This window comes from Lagopus muta, chromosome Z (genome assembly GCF_023343835.1).
Source record: "Lagopus muta isolate bLagMut1 chromosome Z, bLagMut1 primary, whole genome shotgun sequence".
Taxonomy (NCBI): Eukaryota; Metazoa; Chordata; class Aves; order Galliformes; family Phasianidae; genus Lagopus; species Lagopus muta.
Window position 1 is genome coordinate 74,319,677 of NC_064472.1, and position 19,744 is coordinate 74,339,420.

Below are 19,744 nucleotides of genomic sequence, written 5' to 3' on the forward strand. Positions count from 1 at the left end.
TTTCATAATAAACTGCATCTGAAAGGTGAACAGTCCTAGCAGGTATGCATCAGTGCTGGAATTATTATAGAATTATTTGTTCAGGTTCTTGTTATATAGTACAGAAATGGTTATAGACCATAAACAGAGCTCACGGCAGCATCAGCTGTCTGCAAAGAGATGTTCAGGAGTTAGCTGTAATTGCTGTGCCCATTCCTGGCTGCAGGGCCTGGTAGCCTGTGTGTTAGCCTCCTTGGAAGACCCATATTTAGATATAAGACGACAGCAGACAGAATGGAAAGTGAAGAAACTCGTGGCTGCATGAAAAGCGTGAGAATTATGAAGAGCATGTTAAAAGAGTGTGGTTCAGAGGCTACATGCGTATGTAGGCATGGGACACAAATACACATGGATGTTATGGAATGCATTACTTTTGTAAAGGTTTTGGCCTTCGTGTTTGGTATCTGTACACATTCACCAGGACGAATTTTGGAAGCAAAGTTGACTTCTGTGGTTAACACTGATCCAGTAGTTGAAGACGAATATGGAGTTGAGTATGGCAAAGCTCCTCTGTGTTTTATGATAACGTACCTTCAGATTTTGGAATTCTGCACCGCAGTCTGTGCTTAGTTAGGTGTTTTAAATTAATTTACTACTTTATGGAGGAGGGAAGTAAAAGCAAACAGGACTTTTCTGAGTGTGTGCTCCTTTGCCAACAGGAAAGTCCAAAGTAACTGTGTAAAGTTATTTGGCCTCTGGCAGCAGGCAGGCACTGAGTTCTTGTCCATAAAGTAACTTAAATAATTAATTTTGCATCCTTAAAGGCATCCTATGCCTACTTTGCTTAAGCAGTTCTTGTACTTGAAACTTAAAATATCAGTAAGAATAAAATTGTATTCACCCAGTTCATGTGCAGCTAATACTTGTGCTTGTTGTTTATCGGGGTGGTTGATAACCTTGGCTTTTACTTCTTAACAGGGTCAAGTCCAGAGTGGTTTTCGTTCAGGCATCCGCATAGCCCAGGGCTCATATTTTCGTGTAACGCTCCTAAAGCCAATTCCAGTTCAAGTTGATGGAGAGCCCTGGATTCAAGCCCCAGGACAGATTATTATTTCTGCTGCAGGACCAAAGGTAATGGCTCTAAGTTTGTCTCAAAAAACTGACCTTGTTCCTTCAGTGATGTTGGTCTGTTATGTTGCTCATCAGTTGTGTTCTTAACTTCAGAAGAGCTAGTCAACACCGTGTGGTCATTGTTGGGTGAGTGAACAGCCATTTCTACAGAGAGTTGTTTGACAGCCTTCTCCAGTGGCTCAGATGAGGATTGTGTTCAAGAAGGTAGAAACTGAGCTCCAGCCAAATGACTCCATTTTTTTCCCTTAGTGAGATGTGCAGGTGGTGTTGCTTGCCCTGAAGCTGATGGTAGTTATGAGGGCGGTGGTAGGACTCCAGTGAGTGAGGACAGAAGAGTCTGCTGGCTGTGCTGGTGGGGGAAAGATATGTCTGAAAGCAACAAAGGAGAAAACTGAACAGTGGGGGAGGAGAGTCTTGAGAAAAAGAGGCTTTTGAGTTCATTAGTGTCTGCTTATTCCTAGTGTCCCTCAATGTGTATATACAGAAGAAAAAGAGCATCGACTACCTAAGCATTAACTTTCATTTTCGTATTGAAATTTTGAAATCAACATTTTGTCTGTAACCTTAAGGAAGCCTTTTTAATTCACAGAAATTTGTTGCCTTGGGCAGTCTTAGAGACCACATAGCCCCATTAGGAGAGCTGCCAAAAAAAAGGCGCTTGTAGGCAAGAAATGGTTTAAAAAGAGGATCATAACTTCAGTGTTTGGGAATATGTTAAGCCTGAGGGCTGGGACTGGGGAGGGAGAGATGCAAACTTAAATTGGCTTTCCAGTGAGAAATATTTCTGTCCTTAAGGCTGGTGACTGTCAAAGTTACCTGTATGCATGTGTATTTCTATGCTTGTCCATTGACAGACATGCACATACACACTTCTGTACACACTATGTACATATACCTACATGGGCCTATTTATTTATGTGAAAAACATTAAATCCTAGCACTTTCTAAGGGTGGGTGTTTCACTCAGCTATGTATTTTAATATTTTTTTTTTTTGCAGTTCAACTCTTTACTCATGTATTAGTTGTCTTAGACCTGCTAGCAGGTCTGAGATATTTGAACACTTAGATATGAACACGTATTTGAACTGCAGGTATTTGAACACTCCTTCATTTTCTTTAAAAACTTTGCGTTTCAGGTTCGTATGTTGAAAAAATCCAAGCAGAAAAAAAAAAAACTGGAAGCCTGAGAGAGATGAGAGTGGATAGCATGTGAGTATGTGGAGGAGGACCTGAACAGAGACCTGTGCTCAGAATGGATGCAGCACAACTGAAGATAGCTTGGTAAAACCGAGCTGACAACTGGTGAAGAAGCATTGTTTATGAGTGTGCCTTCATTACATTTTGATAGTACTGGGTTCTACTTAGTCTTTCAGAGATAGTGCCTCGTTGTTACAAGTAACTGTTATGTACCACTTGCCTCATTTGAGATGTTTTCTTTGGGTTGCTCTTCCATAAACCGTTGCCCATTTTTTTTGTGTCTTTGGCCACCAGGGCCAAAGAAAGATTATGAGATGCCAAGCTTCCTGCTTCTGCTCTCACAAAGACTCTTCCCGTCCTCCCTGCTTTTTCTTTTAGAAAATGATTCCATAGAAAAACTTGGTGCATCCTTCCATAAATTAAACTGTGTTGTTTTAAGTTAATACCTAGAGTAACCTCTGTACAAAAGGCAAAGACATGAGCTGCTGAGAACTCCTTGGATCAGTCCGAATAGCACAGCTGAAACAGCACTGCCTTAGAAGAGAGAAAATACAGAACACAGGAGAGATGATTTCTCTAAAAGCCTGTTGTGCTAGGAAGTTGAGTCCAGTTGAGTCCAGCTATTTCAGAGAGTTTATTTCAACAGCAGGTGGACAGAATGAGTGAAGGGCAAACAGCTTTTAAGTAAATTATCAGTTAAAGTTGGTAACAAAGCCTGTTTGAAAGGCATTTGAATTTCAGCAGCCACCACTCCAAAGTAGAAAAGGAACAAGAATACCTGGGTCACTATTGCAGTACACTGTTGCAGTGGCTATTTTCTATCACTGAGAGCATTATCTTTAACAGCAGGCTTTTCTTCCTGTCTTTTCTTGTATTATCTCGTGTTCGCTTATTTGTTGGGCTGCTATTTAAAAGCCAGCTCCAAGACTTGTAACTAATTAGTGTGAAGCAAGTACCATATAGTGTTCTCTGAAGTGAATATGGAGTAGATTCACTCAGGAGTTTTAGGAGGTACTGAAGCCTGTAGAGTGCATGTAACATTCTGTAGGGTTCAGGAGAGTGGGAATATGATACCTGTCATGAAAACTCACCCTGTCAGCTTTTTCAAGTACTCTGTGGGTGTTGTTAGCAGTTGTGGGCCCAGCGACTCTGACTTTACCTTCCCCCTGGGATGAATGTGTGCGCTTCTGAGTTCAGCCCTCTCTCATCTCTGTGACATTGACATCACCTCTCTTTGCCTACCTGCCTGCTGCTCCTGCAGGGATCCAGCGGCTCCTTCATAGCTTCCTGCTGGAGGCTGGAACTAGAGCAGATGCTTAGTCCTGTACTGCACTACATGTACCTGCTGTCCATGTCCACAGTCATGTTGGTCTGCAGCAGCCAAACCTTTCCCGTCGTGCATTGTGCACTGTGCAGGAGGAGAGAGCGTGGATCTTCATCTCCTGATCACTAGGCGTGGGATTGTCTCTGCTTCAGGACCTGGACAGGAAGGATCCACTGGAGCTCCTGTGGCATCCTGGTACCAGCATTCCAAGCAGCAGGAACATATTGTACTTCAGGCTGTGCTTTCAGGCTAATAAGTTAGAAATCTTAAACACGTTGCTGCTAGTTGTAGTTGTCCAGAAAGCCAGAGAAACTGCTGTTTGTCCTTGGGGTAGCTGAAAGACTGTATAGTCTAATTGCTGACTCAGACATGGAGAGGAAAGCTTCACTTTTTGTTACAGAAAACACGCATGAGCTTTTAAGCTTGTGGTACTGACCGTCTTCCACAGCCCAAATAAATAAACCAGTCTGGCTGTTCTTCTAGACGCACATCATCCTGCAGCATGCAACTGACAGTGTTTTGTGTTCATGGCTTGTTAAGGGCCTGGCTGTGTCTCCCTGTTGCTTAGTATCTGTTATCTGAAATAACATGGAACTCGTGGGCCAGAGTATTTTAATCAGAGGGCCCCATGCTGTGACATATCATTCCGTGGGGATTTTCCATCTCTGTTACAAGGCTGACTCAGGGCAGCATTGTGGTAGCAAAGTGGCACAAATACAGCCTTGTTCTTGCAGCTGCCCAAGTGGATCCTGCTGATGCATACAAAGGCTTTTAGTTTTCTTCTTCTCTTTTCTCTTTTTTCCATAAACTGATTCTCACATGTTGTTTGAATAGATTAAGTAGATGAGTGCCACGCTGGAATGAAAATGTATCTTAAGGAAAACACACTTGGCATTTATGGTCTCCCTGCATCATAAAATGATTCTTAGTATGTTTTGAAGGCAAAATAGATTCCTGAGCAGTTGCGAAAGAAAAACTCTTGTAAAATTTTTAAGAGAAGAAACTCTGTTGTGCTCTCTGCTAAGCTGTACCAGCTTCAGGTACTGTAAGGCCAGCACATCAAAGGGATCATACATTTGTTTTTCTTACTTTTCTTTTTTTTTTTTTTTCTTTTTTTTACATTTTTATCACTCTGGATGTCTCAGAAGGCCTAATATTTTCTTCCGTAGCCTGTAAAACTTCCTTGAAGAGAGGTGCTAACTCTTTACACTTAGTATGAAACATCTTGACTTAGCCTTTGCATTGAATATAATGAGGCAGTACAATTAATATCACAGTGGGCAGATGTATGGTTCTGACAACTCAGTGCAAAGAGGAGTGCTGTATGAGTGCTTCCTGAGTACCTAGCTTTAGGCAAGGCAGTAAGGAAAGCACTGGGAAGGAAGAGGCTCATGCTGCCCAGACAGGTGTTGATCAGTCAGAAACCACAGCTGTAGACAGAGAAGTGGCACAGGCTGCGCCGTTCAGGCACACTCCTTCATCCTCTCTGTATCCCCTGTCTTCTCACCCACAACTGTGTTCAGCACACAGTACTGATCCCTCACTTGGTGTCCTACTTGGGCTTTCCTAGCACGGAGAGAGAGGTCCTAGAAGCCGTGGTGCATTTCAAGTGTCCTGGTGCAGCAAACAAATAGGGTGGTGGTCAGTTGGGTAACATCTGCTTTTAAATACATTGCCTCTGTCCTGGATTAGGAGAACAAAATTTGGAAGGTTATCCCTGAGATGTAGGTACTGCATCAGAAAATTTGATATTATTTTCTCCCACGAATTTTAGACTTGTTTTTTGTAGTTTAAATTCTGATGCTTCCATCGTAGTCAAAAACACTTTGTTTATGTGTGTGAATGTTTACATATACGTGTATACATACACACACATTCTTAATGCAGTCTTTATTAATGTCCCGTAGCAGTGTGGCTTTGCAGCTTTTGCTGCATTGCAGCACTGTGATAGCGCTCACTTGGGCACCTTTCTCTCACCCTTGTGGTCAGGAGGCAGGGCAGCTTTCTTGTTGCACCCTCCTGGGCTGCCAGCATGTGATGGAGGTGTGCTTCCCAATATGATATGACAACAATAGAGCCAAAGCACAGCTGTGTTCAGAGTATGTGTTCTGCACGTGTTCTATCTGAGCTCCTCATGTTTCGTCTACATTTCAGTTGTTTTAGTGTGTTTAACTTCAATGGAAATGGCTACTGTAGTGTTTTAAAAGCCAGAAGCTGTAGTATGGTCGATACAAATAAGAAACAAAACTAAAAGAACTGCTGCAGGCTGTTGCTCATTAATCTGCGTAGTTACCCTCCTCAAAGTACTGCACAGATTGTCTCTTTCAAAGTGCAAATAGTGCTCTTGTATCAGCTCTGTGATGTCACTGCAGGCTCAGGTGTGCATGTTACCTTGCAGCACAGCCCGTTGGCATGTAGCTGTCTGTGTACCAAGTGAAACCTCATTTTGTGAGAGGATAACATAAAATGAACTGTGGTGACACCGAAAATGGACTCGTGTTGGAGACAGAACAGATGTTGCTGCATGGGTGTTGTACAGATATGCCACCAGCCCACACCCTGGCACTCATACCAAGAGAGCAGTCAGGAGTCCTTCAGTCTGCACCCCATACCTTTCCTGTACCACCATGGCACTAAGTGTGCATCTTCCCCTCCTGGTAAGCTGCTGTCCTGCCCTTTGGACTCTACTTTATGCTGAAACTGGTGACAGAAGCACGAGTGCCGGGTGTTGTATGTGTGCAGAGGGTGTGGGAACAGGCTCATGCTGTTGTTCCGCTTCTGTGTTAGCTTCTGCTCCAACCATTTCACAGCTGTGCAGCAAAGGTTCAGCAGCAGTTGGGATTCACAGGGCAGCACCGCCTCATTTTCAGCCCGTGACCTCGTGTTCTTCAGTGCACATATCATTTCACGTGCTTTTTGCACTTAGCAGAAAAGGTTAGATAGTCTTTGGGTTAGGTAGGTAAGTTAGATACGCTTAGGGTGTAGCAGAATGGCAGTGTTTTGTACTCTTATGTAAATATGGGGATGATTCTGCAGATCTAAAGATGCACTTTCAGGTAATGGTGAAAGCAAGTTGGTAGAATGCAACTCTTTAAAACTTCAGGAGCTTCTCTGACCACAGTGCTCCTTGGTCCCCATCTCTGATTCTGTTCTCAAGAGCTCTGCTTGGGAATGAGAGATGGCCCCTTGCCCACGTCACAGTGTGTATTTACAACTGACTGACTGAAGATTCACTTATATTTTTAAACTTACGAATTGGCTGCTAGTCTAAGGTTTAGGGTTGTTAGTCTGACTTTATAATGCTTTTGAAAGTGATGTTAAGGTTTATTTATAATGTCAGCATTTTCTGACTTGACACTTCCTTGGCTTGTAGGAGAGGTCCAGCTCAGAGCCCTTGTTCCTTTGCTGCTGGCTGTTTTGTTGAACAGTGTAGACATTTTGTGTATAGAATGCAGTAAAATACATGCAATTTACTGATTTTAACCTGCAGCCGGTCCAGCAGCTTCAATGTTTACAGGACAGTGACTACTGATTGTAAACCCACACACATCAGTTGATGCCGTGCCCCCTTTTTGCATCTTGGAAGCACTGTTTCTGCTTCCCATGACAGTTAACAAAATAGTTGCCTTTTGGTTTAGACTCTTTGCTATGTCCCTTTAAAGAGATTTACGTGTGGTTACGACTTTACTGATGTACAGTACAGAGTCTGTCTTATGAATCCACAAGTGTTGTATTGAACTTGTTTTCCAAAAGATTGACTTTATTTTTTGTGAAGATAATTTATCACAGTGTTTATAAGCAGTTCAGTGTTAAAGAGGTTGGTCCAAAGCCCTGAAGTAAATGTATTAAAGATGTATCACAGAGCAAAATATTTTTAGTAAGACAGTGGTGTTGGTGTAGCTACCCTTCTCAGCTCTCCTAGCAACACTCTCATTTAACAAGTCACCCTGGCTCAAGCGTGCTGCTTAGGAGCAGACTTGATTTCAGAAGATCTGGCTTCATTTACGTTGTGCATATCCCCTTCTGGCAGCAGTTTCAAATGTAAACACCAGCTGTAGCGGCCTGAACTTTTCCCCAGTACAAATCACACAGCTAAGGAGCTTGCCCTGGTGCCTGACAGCAGGGGTGCAGCAGGTCTGGTGACGTCTGGCCCTTACGGTTGTCTGTCCCTGTCCAAAGGATGTGCCACACATTGGTCTCTTTGCTTTCCAGAGGAAACAAGGCTCAAACCAGATCCTTCCCTGTGTCGAATACTTGCAGCTTGCCGAGCCATGGCATCTCTTTCTTTGTGCTGCTGATCTTGCCAAAGTGGGTAGCAAGAGGTGCTTGAAGAATTACTATTTATTGTGTTACTTTTAGGTGCTTTATGATGCCTTCACTGCTACTTTAAAAGAAAACTGTGGGGATCTGTATCATAGCAATAGCTGTATAACTTTAGCTTTCTGAACATGCCAAAAAGAAGTAGTCCTTGAGTGGTTGAATTAGCAATGTCGTAGATAGTAGCAACCAATACCTTGAAAAAGCTGCAAGTTCTAATTAATAGGAGCATCTCTGCTTTGAATGTAAAGTGTCACAGAGTTTGTCATTTGCTAGAGGTTTCAGTGTCCCTCCCATGACACGTTAACTCTTCTCAGACTCTAGCTTGGTTATTGCTTAAATAACTGCATTTCACCTCTTGTCATTTAAGTTGGCCAACTTCAAGCGGATTTCTAACAAACGCCATTTTAATATCAGGATACCTTTACGTGTCTAATAACATCTCTGGTGAACGTTCGAATACATTGGCAACGAATCAGGTTGGCCCAACAAGATGAGTTAAGCTGACCACCAAACAGATGAGCTGTCGTCTCGTGCTTACTCTTTGTGCACTTAATAGTTCTGGAAAAAAATAAATAAAGTCTAAGTGTTAGCTTTCAAGTGCTCAAAAACTGTTTTCACGTTGTGTGCCTCAAACTAGTAATGCATTACCATACCTTTACTTGTGCACTGGTCTCAGAAACAGTGTAACTTGTTTCTCAGTGTCTGCCTTGCAAATCACTATGCTGTGCTAACTTGTCTACAAATAACATACCTAATGTACTAATTGGTTTAAAAGAGAGTTATTTATAGAAGATGGGCTTTCCTCGTATATTTAAACATCTCTTTGTCTCTTTGGGTTATATTCATAGAATAATTCTGTATATATTTTGCAATATGTCTGTGTTTAATTTGATTGTACATTTTGCACTGATTTGAAACTGTGTATTCTACGTGTTATTTACAAGTTCCAGAGATCTATAACTAGGATTTGTCTGTGAAAAATACAACCTCTGTTCTGCCCTGGTCATTTGTGGAGTAGTGGTGCTTCTCTAAAAACAGCAAAGTACACTTACTCATCAAGAAACGAACTTTCTTTCATGTGGGCTCTTCTGCAGTGTTCTGACATGCTGCAGGAGGGTGGTTGTGCACCGTGTGAGGGTGGCTGTGTTGTAGCAGAGTTGTTCTTGCCTTTGCTGTTGGTTGCTGCCATTAACAGCTACACACAGCTGTGGTGTGCAATGCCCAGTAGCGGTCAGGCGCTTCTGGAGCCATTATTTCTGTGGGTCACGCTTAATCCAACTGCTGAGACCTGAGATACCTGCTGAGACCTGACCTGAGTCAGTGTTGTGTTGAGAGTTACTTCAGTGACTGTCCTTGGGAAAAGAGGTAAGCAAACAAAGTATCAGCCTGCACATGGGAAAAAAAAGTAACCTTAAATTTCTGTGATTTCACCAAGCTGCATGCCAAATGTCTTGCTTTTACAATGGAAGGAAGATGTCCCTTTCTCTGCTACTAGAAAAGTAGCATTTTCCATTTATTCAGGTTGTGGCACACTAAAACATACTGCTCTTCAAATTATATGCACTTTAGCTTTTGCACATATCTTTACAGTTGCAGCCTGACATATATTTGGGAGGTTGTGCCGATCTGCCTGAGGGCAGGGAGGCCCGTCAGAGGGATTTAGACAGGCTGGACTGCTGGGCTGAGGTGAATGGGATGAGGTTCAACAAGGCCAAGTGTCAGGTCCTGCACTTTGGGCACAACAACCCCATGCAGCACTACAGGCTTGGGGATGAGTGTGAAGAGGAAAGAGACCTGGGGGTGTTGGCTGGTGCTTGGCTGAACATGAGCCCGCAGTGTGCCCAGCTGGCCAAGAGGGCCAACAGCTTCCTGGCCTGCATTAGAAATGGTGCAGTCAGCAGGAGCAGGGAGGTGATCGTCCCCCAGCTGATCACCAGTACTCAGCGCTGGTGAGGCTGCACTTTGAGTGCTGTGTTCAGTTTCGGGCCCCTCACTACGAAAAAGACATTGAGGCCCTGGAGCGTGTCCAGAGAAGGGCAACAAAACTGGTGAGGGGTCTGGAGCACAAATCTTATGAGGAGCAGCTGAGGGAGCTGGGATTGTTCAGTGTGGAGAAGAGGAGCTCAGGGCAGACCTCACTTCACTCTGCAACTTCTGAAGGGAGGTTGTGATGAGGAGGGGTTTGGCCTCTGCTCCCAGGCAACAAACAGGACCCGAGGAAACGGCCGCAAGTTGAGCCAGAGGAAGTTGAGGTTGGACATAAGGAAGAACTTTTTCTCTCAGTGGTCAGGCACTGCAGTGGCTGCCCAGGAGGTGGTGGAGTCGCCGTCCCTGGCAGTGTTCAGGAGGCGTCTGGATGAGGAGCTGCAAGATCTGGTTCAGTGCTTGTGGCGGCAGTGGCGATGGGAGGGCGGTTGGACTGGATGCTCTTGCAGCCCCTTTCCAACCTTGTGATTCTGTGATTCTATGATTCTCTGATGTTTCAAATGTGCAATAATGGGAGCCAGATGAGCTGCCCAGTGGGTACAACACACGTACCTTAAAGGACCAAGGGCATTTCTGTGGGTGCTCTGTGCAGAGAAGCGCTGCCAAATGCTGTGGTACAGCTTTGCTAGACTACAGCAGACACTGAGCTAGGTGAACTTCACTCTTCAGGAGACACAGTAAAAATCAGCCTTTTACATACATTTCTTTACATCCACAGCTTAAACAATAGTACTTTGACTGGTAAAGGGCATGAGGAAATGCAGGAAAGAAGTATGAGTAGAGGAGCTTCCTAATGAGACTCCAGCCAGCCCTGAAATTCACTGTCACGTCAGGAAACAAGTGAGTATTTGAATATCCAGAGGACTGCACCCCTTGTTTAAGAGCATGATGCACACCTGAAGTGCCCTGTGGAAAAAAAATAATAAGTGTTACCAGGTCATAAGTAGAAGACTAATGTATACAGTTAACACAGGAGCTTCCAGAATGCCATCATTTTCTGCCTATATGCACCCCTGCCCTTCACTGAACAGAGAGCAGGAAGGATCTGGTTTGCAGGCAAAGTGCCTGACTTCCAGCAGTCTCTCTGCTTCTAACTTGCATGGGGTTGTGCTTTCACTCTGTTAGTGAACGAGCCCTGTCAAGACAAACTGGTGTCTGAGAATGAGAAACATGGTTTGGTCGTGATCAACTCTGTGTTTTTCTTCTGAGTGGATTTAGTTAGTTAGTGTTTCAAACAGAAGGTTTGAAACACAGCTAAGCAAGGGGGGGGGAAGGGGGCGGGGAGGAGAAAAAGTGTTAGACAAGTAATTCAGTAGAAAACTAAGCTGGAGGGCAGCTGGAGACACTTTGCCACTCCCTCTTCTTCTCCTTTCCTCTCCTCTTTCAGGCTTCCTTTGGTTTTAAGTGAGCAGAATGCAGATTTTTTTTCTGTATCTTTAAATTTGTGATGATGGTGCGTCAGCATCTCTGGTTACAGGCTGTCTGCAACCCTGCCCAAAGCCCCAGTTACACCTGCCTGCTGAAGTGGGTTTCTGTTCATCATCGACATGTGCCACCTATCTACGAAGTTTTCTGCTGAGTGCTGGCACACAACTAAGGAGTGTCACTGCACAAACCTAAATTGTGGTGATTCTGTTTGTGTATAAGCAAATCCACTTGCTGCTAGGAACAGCTTTACCATTTCGGTAACTGCAGTCACTGTTACATTGGAGATTGCTGCCCTCTTGCTTTCCAAGTGAAGATAGCAAAACACTGGTGAATTAGAAAAAGCTGTCAGGGGACCCTGAAGGGCCCAACGGATGAAACACTGTAAGAGTGACAGAGCGTTATAGTTAGATAAAAATGCCTGTGCTGTAGCTATTTGGTCTGCAGATATATAACTGGTTCTGTTTTTTCCTAAAGACATCCTAATTCCAAACCATAAAAGGGAAAAATGGGCAGTTGGAGTGTTAAGTTTGCGGAGCCATTCTCCTGGGTGACTCCACAGCTTTGCTTAGTGGACCCTCACACTCCAGGTCTTCCCACCAGGACTTGTCACTGAATCTGAAAACTCAGAACCAATGCTGAGCATAGAGCTGCAGCCACTCACATGCAGCACAAAGAGCACTGGCTGGCAGCTTTTGAGCGCACAGAGGAGAATCCAAGTGTTGGTGTAGTGCCTAAGTGGAGAGAGAGTGGAGCCTTTTCCCACCACAGTGTTGCAAAGGACCCATTGCTGCTGAAATGCGTGTCACTGGCAGGATTTTGAGGGTCTCACAGGGCAGCTCCCAGAGCAGTGTGCAGCACCACAAGCTGAGGGATGTCTTGTCCCCTGCCTGTCCCCAACAGCTGCACCAGGATGCTTGCGGGGAGCTCCACCAGCACCAGTGTGAGTAGAAGCTGTGGTGCAGATTGGCCAAATTCAATTCCCCTGCTTCTACTTGGACCACAGCATCAAACCTCATGCACTGCCTCTATACTTGCACCTCCTCACCCAGACCCTCTCAGCTCCCTCCAAGTCTTTCACACTCCTGCCATGTTCTTTTCTCCTCCCTAGCTCATGCTGATGGCTCTGCACCCCACAGAGCATTGCAGCAGTGTGGCTGAGGCTGAGCAGAGCCACTGTGAGTGGCAACACACACTCACCCTGCACTGTCAGCTGACAGCCCGGGGCAGAGGTAAACACCCTGCAAAGAGAAATGATGGCCCAGCAGCTCCATAAGCCGCCTGGATTAGAGATGCTCAAACACAAGGGCTGAAAAGCAGCAGAATGCTAACCCAGCAAAACGGCACCTCCAGTCTCATCCCAGCTTGGCCCAACACATCCGGGCAGCTGCTGGCTTCATGTGCACCACAAAAAGCACAGAAGTGCTAACGCTGCAAGGGCTGAGGTAGGCAGAGAACAAAGAGGAGCCTGCTGCAGAGAAACAGAACCACCAGAAGGTCACTACACGCAATGTTACCAGCTGCAACCAGAGATCTCCTCAGGATACTCTTTCACTCCCTGCAGCAACAATTCCACAGGTGCAGCACTCACAGCAGCCTAACCAGTACTAGGTACAGAGGGATGCTCAGCTCCCTGCTCCTGCTGGCTGCACTACTTCTGGTAAAAGCCATGATGCCATTGGCCTTCTTGGCTGCCTGGGCACACTGCTGGCTCACATTCAGCCTGCTCTCCACGAAAAACCCAGATCTTTTTCATCTGTGCAGCTCACTGGAGCTCTTCTCCAAGCCCGTGTTGCTGCCTGGGATTGCTGCGGCCAAAGTGCAGGACCCAGTGCTTAGTCTTGTTGAACCTCATTCCATTGGCCTTAGCCTAGCAATCAGCCTGTCTAGATCCCTCATGAATTTCTATACATGCCAGAATTCCCTCCTGCTTTTGCTGGGATGTGATGTGTTTCACAGCTTGAGAGCTCAACTAGCACTTTCTGTTAAGTCTATTCAGTTGCACATACCTGCGGACACAGTATGGGAAGTTCAACTGTATTTGCAGACTGAAAAGGAACTGCAAGGGACCAGAATTCCAGAGGAAATTTTAGATGCTGTAATAGTCCTAGTGTGGACTTCCAAAAAACCTAGGAGAGCCAAGAATGCTACCACAGTAGAAGTCAAGCTAAAACCAATAAGGAAAAAAAAAAAAAAACAATATCCTTTGAAATTAGAAGCCAGAATGGGCTTGGAACCATTGCTGAATACTTTTATGCAGTAAGCACTGCTATGAAAATGTCAGAGTATCACACTCACCTCTTGCCATCCAAGAATCCTTGCACTCAGGACTTTGTGCAAGACTTGAAAGAAATTAATAAAATCATAGTGGAGATTCATACAGTGGTACAAAACCCCGTATACCTTCGTTGTCAGCAATACTGGAAGAGGGCGAGTGCTTTATAAAAGACGCCTTCTTTTGCATTCCTTTGGATGGAGGAAGTCAGAAGGTGGTCACTCTCACATGGGTGAGTTCTGCCCCCCAGAGGGAAGTGCAGCCATGCTGGGCCGTGTTCTTTGGTAACTTACTTGCCAAAAACCTGGGAGACTGGCAAAGTAAGAATCCTTTCATCACTCTCGTGACGTGCAAAGGACATCCTACTTGGCAAAACCTGAACAAGTGGCAAGCGCAGATTTACTGAATTTGTTGGGACCAGCTGGGTACTAGCTTCTCAGGAAAAAAAAAAAAAAAAAAGCCACAAGCAGTACAAAGCACTGTATTTTGGCAGGATTTGACATGTGTCAAAGAGAATTAGGAGAAGAAAGGAAACAAGCTATTTGCTGAGCAGCTTCTCGCCTGTCTGAGCAAAGCCACAAATGTTTGCAGGGATGGCTGGATAGCGCAGATGCTGGGCACCAAATTGCAGCCTGCTTGCCATGCTGTTAGATGCTGCTGTCAAGGGGCCTGGGAGAACATTGGGGCTGACACCAGAACGTCGGAAAGGATTTGATTCCATTAAAAGTGAATTAATGAGAGCTGCTCTGAGCATGCCGGGTAACTCTACAAAATGGGGCTGAAGCAAAAGCACTGCTGCTCTGAAACCAGAAATACGGCTCTAACTGGAGCCTCAGAGCTATCCGTAGGTAAAAGGGTAAATGTCCCCAGATTCTGAACGCGCCGTTGGAGAGCTCCACACACGGAGCTACGGAGAGGACATGGGCCACTTAGACGGGGAAGTTCTCAAGCTGTTGTAAACTGTTTCGGAGCCAAAGAGAAGCTCCGTTTCCGAGTAGCGAAGCCCACCCTACGGAGAAGTGAGAGCAAACCGAAGCGAACCCTCGAGCCCATCCGCGCCAAGCGCCCCGCCTCCGCCACAGCCCCAAGATGGCCGCCCCGCCCCGCCCCGCCCCGCCCGCCGCGTGCCGCCCACCCCGTCCACCGCGGCTGGACGGGAGGAGCGCCGCGCATGCGCCTCGTGCAGAATTTGCGCCTCGTCCCGGCGGAGGGGCAGGGAGGAGCGGAGCGCGGCGGAGGTGAAAAACCGACGGAGCCCCGTGGGGCTCCGGCCCTCCCGGGCTGGACGGAGAGGCCGCGCCCGGCAGTGGGGAGCTCAGCGGCGAAAACAGTTCTGTGAGTAGCTACGGGTGCGTGCCTTCGGGTAACGTTCGGCCCCGGTGCGTCGGTTGTGGGTGGGCGCGGCGCTTCCCCGTGCGCCGTTGGAAGTTTGTGTGGTGGCCGGGAGCTCCGCGGCTGCTCCTCGCCGTGCGTGCGCTGCTGTCTGCGGTTCGGCTCCGCCGAGTGACCGCAGCCTGCAGACGTCCTGCCCCCGCGCCGCTCCTTGTTGGACTTTCCTCTCTTTGAGTCAGCCCGCCGTGCCGAGGCTCTGGGTGTTCTTCCTTCTCACCTTTGCCCGAGGTGTAACTTTTCCTTTGGTGCGGTGGGTTCGGTGCAAGAAGGAAGGCTCCCCGGAGGTGGAATGGGGATTGTTTAAATGAATCGGAATCGTTTAAAATTGTTTGAATTGTAAAGCAGGAGCCCCCCGTGCTGCGGCTGCCTCCGGGAGGCGTGCTGCAGTCCTCCCCGGCTGCGCGTGGCCGTGCCCTGGGCCGTCGGGAGGGCTCCGTGTCACTGGTGTGTGTGACTGCAGCCCGGGGCTAGGGGAGATCTGCCTTCCGAGCCGAAACCGACCAGCTGGAACTTCTCTGTCCCTTTCTGCTGACCTATTGTTTGTGTACGATACGTTTAGCTTCACTGGGTAAGCGTTTGTACCTTTTTAAGTACACGAACGCGCAGTGCCGTGTGCCTGTGTGGGCGTACGGGTGTGTAAATACAAGCACATGTGAGCAGTGACCAGCTGAGGTCAGTAAGATACTGGATGTGCATTAAGTAAAGAGGCTCAAGGAGCCAAGGAAGTGTCAGGCTCTGTGCTCCTCCTTGCTGAGCAGCTGGGCTGGGCCATCAGCTGCTTGGGGTGCACTAAGGCAGGCTGCTGTTAGTGCATCTGTGCAGACTGGAAAATGCTGAAGATTGACATTCCGTTTCGGCTTGGTGTGGTGCCAGGGTGATTTCTCCCCCCAAAAAGGAGAACAGGCCTCCCCCAAAATGTATCTTCACTATTCTGTCATAGGATAGAATCAAAATTCCCGACATTGGAATAGATCCAGTATCATTCAGTCCAATCATCTGCTTACCACCAATATTTTCCCACTAAACCATGTTCCTTAGTACTGTCTCTGTTCACTGACCGCTTCCAGGGACGGTGACTCCCCACCTCTCTGTGCAGCCTGTTTCAGTGCCTTACCACTCCTTCTGAGGTGATATTTTTCCTCATATCCAACCTGAACCTCCCCTGATCCAATGTGAGGCCACCACCTATTGCTAGTTCCACGGGAGAAGAGGCCAACCCCCCCACCTCACCACAGCCTCCTTTCAGGCAGTTGTAGGGACATAAGATCTCCCTTTAGCCTCCTCTTCTTCAGACTGAACATTCCCAGTTCTCTCAACCTGTCCCTATGGGACTTGTGCCCTATCCTCTCACCAGCTTCATTGCCCTTCTCTGTACACAGTCCAGGGCCTTTGTCTTTCTTGTAGTGAGAGCCTAAATTGCTTCCCTACATGCAGTACTGTCCATAAGGAATGGAATGGGGTTTGATTTGCTAGGTTGCTTTCTCTTGGATACAGTTTTGTGAAGCAGCTGAGGAACTTGTTGCCTGGAGCAAGGGAGGTGAAGTTAGTTCTCCTCTTCACTGTCCATGCACACCAAACTTGAAGCATGTGTGCTACCCTCAGGTTTGTACCTAGTACCTTTCTTCCTCTGTGCTGCTGGGCTGGGTGGGCGAGCAGTGCCTGGGACTTGTGACAGCAAGCCTTGGTGTGGCAGGACACCTGGCCTTGGTGCAGCTGCCATGTTATGGGAGGTAGCTGCCATTTTGCTCAGTTTGGCCATGCTGCACTGTGATCACCATGGTGCTCGTACAGCCCTGAGGTCCAGACTGGGCCCCAGAGCTGTTAAATCCTTGTTCATATAGGGGGGAGGCTGAGTAACAAAAGCTGCTGGTGTTAGTCTGTGAATGTAAAATCGCTTTTTTTTCTTTTGTGGTATAGGCCTTACAGGTGAAGATGCAGGAGCCTGACCTGGTTGCGAAAGCACTGCGATCTGTTCTTCATTCCAGTAAACATGGCATACCCCTGTCAGAGCTTCAGGGTGAATACAGATCATTAACTGGTGAATGGATTCCCTTCAGACACCTAGGGCATGCCACACTGGAAGCCTATGTGGCAAGCATCCCTGGAGTGGTCAGGATCGAGAGAAATAAAACAGGAGAGGTAAGAATCTGTGATAATCAAGAAAATTGTAGCAGGCTGGAAATGGCTTTCATGCTTGTAAAGTGTGGAAGTTCGTAATTGTGCCCCTGTGCTTGTCATGGGTTAGTTGAGAAAAGTACTGCAGTGTGTGTGGTGCACTAATGCTATCAGAGGTGGAAGCTGTGACACAGAGCAGATGTCTCTTACTTTCCTGTTCTTGTTTGCAGCTCAGAAAGTAGTTTTTACAAAACATGGAGGATTATGGAGATTTCCCCCTTACGGAGGAGTTCTGAATGGAAAGGCACTTTGACAGGAGAGCTGTGATTGTCATCTCAAACTTTCTTCCTTTGGGGCTATATTAGTGGATTGTCCTGAGACCTCACAGAACGTTAAGTCTTGTGCATGTGTCTTGAATGTATTTTCAGGCTGGGATTCTGAAGCCTTCTTGTTTTCTACAGCAAAACTGTTGTAGGTCTGTTGTGTACAAACCTGACATCAGTTTCTGAAGGCTTAGCACTCTTTTTGTTGTTGCAGTGCCAAGGTGAGGTGATGCACCTCAGCTTAATAAGTTTACAGGGGAACAGGCACTCAGTGCAGATGTCATGGTTCCAGTGGTCATTGTTTTTTGTTGTGGAGGAGGTGGATCCCAGCTCAGCAGAAGAGTTCAGTGTAATGGAAGAGTTTTTCCCTTATTCCTTGGCCTTGCTCCTATAGCCTGTGTCTCCTGTTGGGTTGCTGGCTTGGAAGCAGCTTGCTGAAACCACCGATCTTACATGACAGTGTGGGGCTCCAGGTTGCAAATCTGCTGGTTTGCTCCTCTCCCCAGGTAAACACAGATGTTTGGCAGAAACTGTGGCTGTCATACCAGATCTGAAGAGGTGGTGAATTATGGTCTTCCTGACTTACCTGGGTTGAGGTAACGTCCAGGAGCTCAGAAGTAGGTCTTGATGGTTATATGTGAAGTGTGGTGAGAAAAGTGTTGTGGAATTCTTTCAATTTTGTGCTGATTCCTGGAAATGTGGCGCTTTTTTTTTTTTTTTTTTTTTTTTTAAGCAGAGGGTTCCTTTGCTGCCTTTTTTCAACTGTCAGAGTTCACCCTTTTACAGCAGGTAATTAAGAGTGAGGTTCTCTTTTGCTTGCTCCAAGGCTGTACTGACTACAGCTGCATCAGTAAACATGAATTCATGTGCCTCTGGGATTGTGATGTTGCACCTTAAAGCTTCCTTGTGGTGGCTTCGGCAGATAGCCATCTGTTTCTAACTTGGGCCTTGCAAGGTATAATCTGTTATCCTCCCTTTCCCTTGCTTATCCTCTAATGCAGTGAGTGCTGAAAGCCTTGTGAACATTGAGTAGTGCTGGAGGCATACACTTTCCTGAAGCAACTGTAAGGAAAGATTGAAATGTAGCTATAGGAGGTAGAAAGAGGGAGAGCTACTAAACAGGGCTGGAGGTAGTTCAGCATAGGAATCAATTTCCTTTTGTTCATGCTGTCTATGCTTTGCATGACTGAAGCAGCTAAAGGGAAGCAAAGATCTGGGACAGAGGAGACTCATGAAGACAGAGCTCATGTTGTTGTTGTGTGACCCTCTTGTGACAGCTGTCCAGAATGTGACCTGGGAAGACACCGAGCAGCAGGTGATGTGTGCAGGTGTGCCCTACCTGATTTTGAGCATTTCTTACAAAGAGTGAGTGGAGGCAGAAGTAGAGGCATTCTTTGCCCTCGGATCATGCTGAGTACATTGTATGCCTTTTAAAATCAGGAATGGCAGGGAGAGGATGAGGACAAACAGCAGTCACATGAGGGAATGAAGGACGAGGCTGCAAGACAAGTGTGAGGTGACTCAAACGGTAGGCACACTAATCTGTGGATCAGGGCTGAACGTGTTCATTGTGAGTAAATCCACGTGAAGAAGAAAATTCGTGCTATACAGAACTTGAGACAAGAGCTCTTGTACCTTCTTTCAGAAATAAGCACAGCTGAGCACCTACCTTTCTTAAGGGCCTGTGCACTCCTGCAGACAGGGTGAGGTACAATGTGAGTTCTGTGCGCAATAGCAAGCCTGTGATCTCATTGGGTCCCAGAGACCTGCTGTGGTGGCTTATGCAACTGGCTGCTGCCATGGGTGGGCACGGGCTGTTAGGAAGGACAGGCTGGGATGGAATAAAGGACAGCTATCATAAGCCTCTCCTGTTTGAAAGCAATGGAGGTGAACAGAGCTTGCTGTAGGACAGATGATGAGCTAGCAAGGCCTTCTTTGTTGGGAGCTGTGCACAGACTGGTGTATGGGTTCTGTTGTAGACTCAGTGATTGGGAAGATGTAGTAGATGAAGCAGATGATGCCTTCCTCAGACATCTGCAAGACATCTGCCACTTTGTAGGCACTGATTCTCGCAGAGGACTAGAACTACTGGGTAAGAACACCTTCCTCAAACAAACGTTGAGCTTGTGAGGGGAAATGCTCAGCTGGACTCAGTTCTTACAAGCAAGGATGAAGTGCTTAGGGATGTAAAGCCTGTGGACAGCCTTGCCTGCAGTGACCACAGGATGATGGTATTCAGGATTGTGAAAGGAGGGGAATGAGGTAAAAGGCAGCATC

At 46.5% G+C, this 19,744-nt stretch overlaps 2 protein-coding genes across 3 annotated transcripts in view; both read left to right on the forward strand.

The window, feature by feature from the left end:
- Positions 1-8,957, forward strand: part of DGKQ (diacylglycerol kinase theta) — an 83,670-nt gene extending 74,713 nt beyond the window's left edge. The window contains 3 exon segments of the mRNA XM_048932085.1: positions 958-1,110; positions 2,247-2,274; positions 2,277-8,957. Of these exon segments, the coding sequence (XP_048788042.1) occupies positions 958-1,110; positions 2,247-2,274; positions 2,277-2,323 (228 nt within the window). The 3' untranslated portion in view covers positions 2,324-8,957.
- Positions 8,958-14,801: 5,844 nt separating this feature from the next.
- TDRD7 (tudor domain containing 7) overlaps positions 14,802-19,744 on the forward strand; it is a 38,007-nt gene continuing 33,064 nt past the window's right edge. The window contains exons 1-2 of one of the 2 annotated variants that reach the window (XM_048931550.1): positions 14,802-14,986; positions 16,947-17,168. In XM_048931550.1, the coding sequence (XP_048787507.1) occupies positions 16,962-17,168 (207 nt within the window). In that variant the 5' untranslated portion in view covers positions 14,802-14,986; positions 16,947-16,961. The remainder of the gene's footprint in view (positions 14,987-16,946; positions 17,169-19,744) is intronic. The other variant, XM_048931549.1, reaches the window with a different exon arrangement.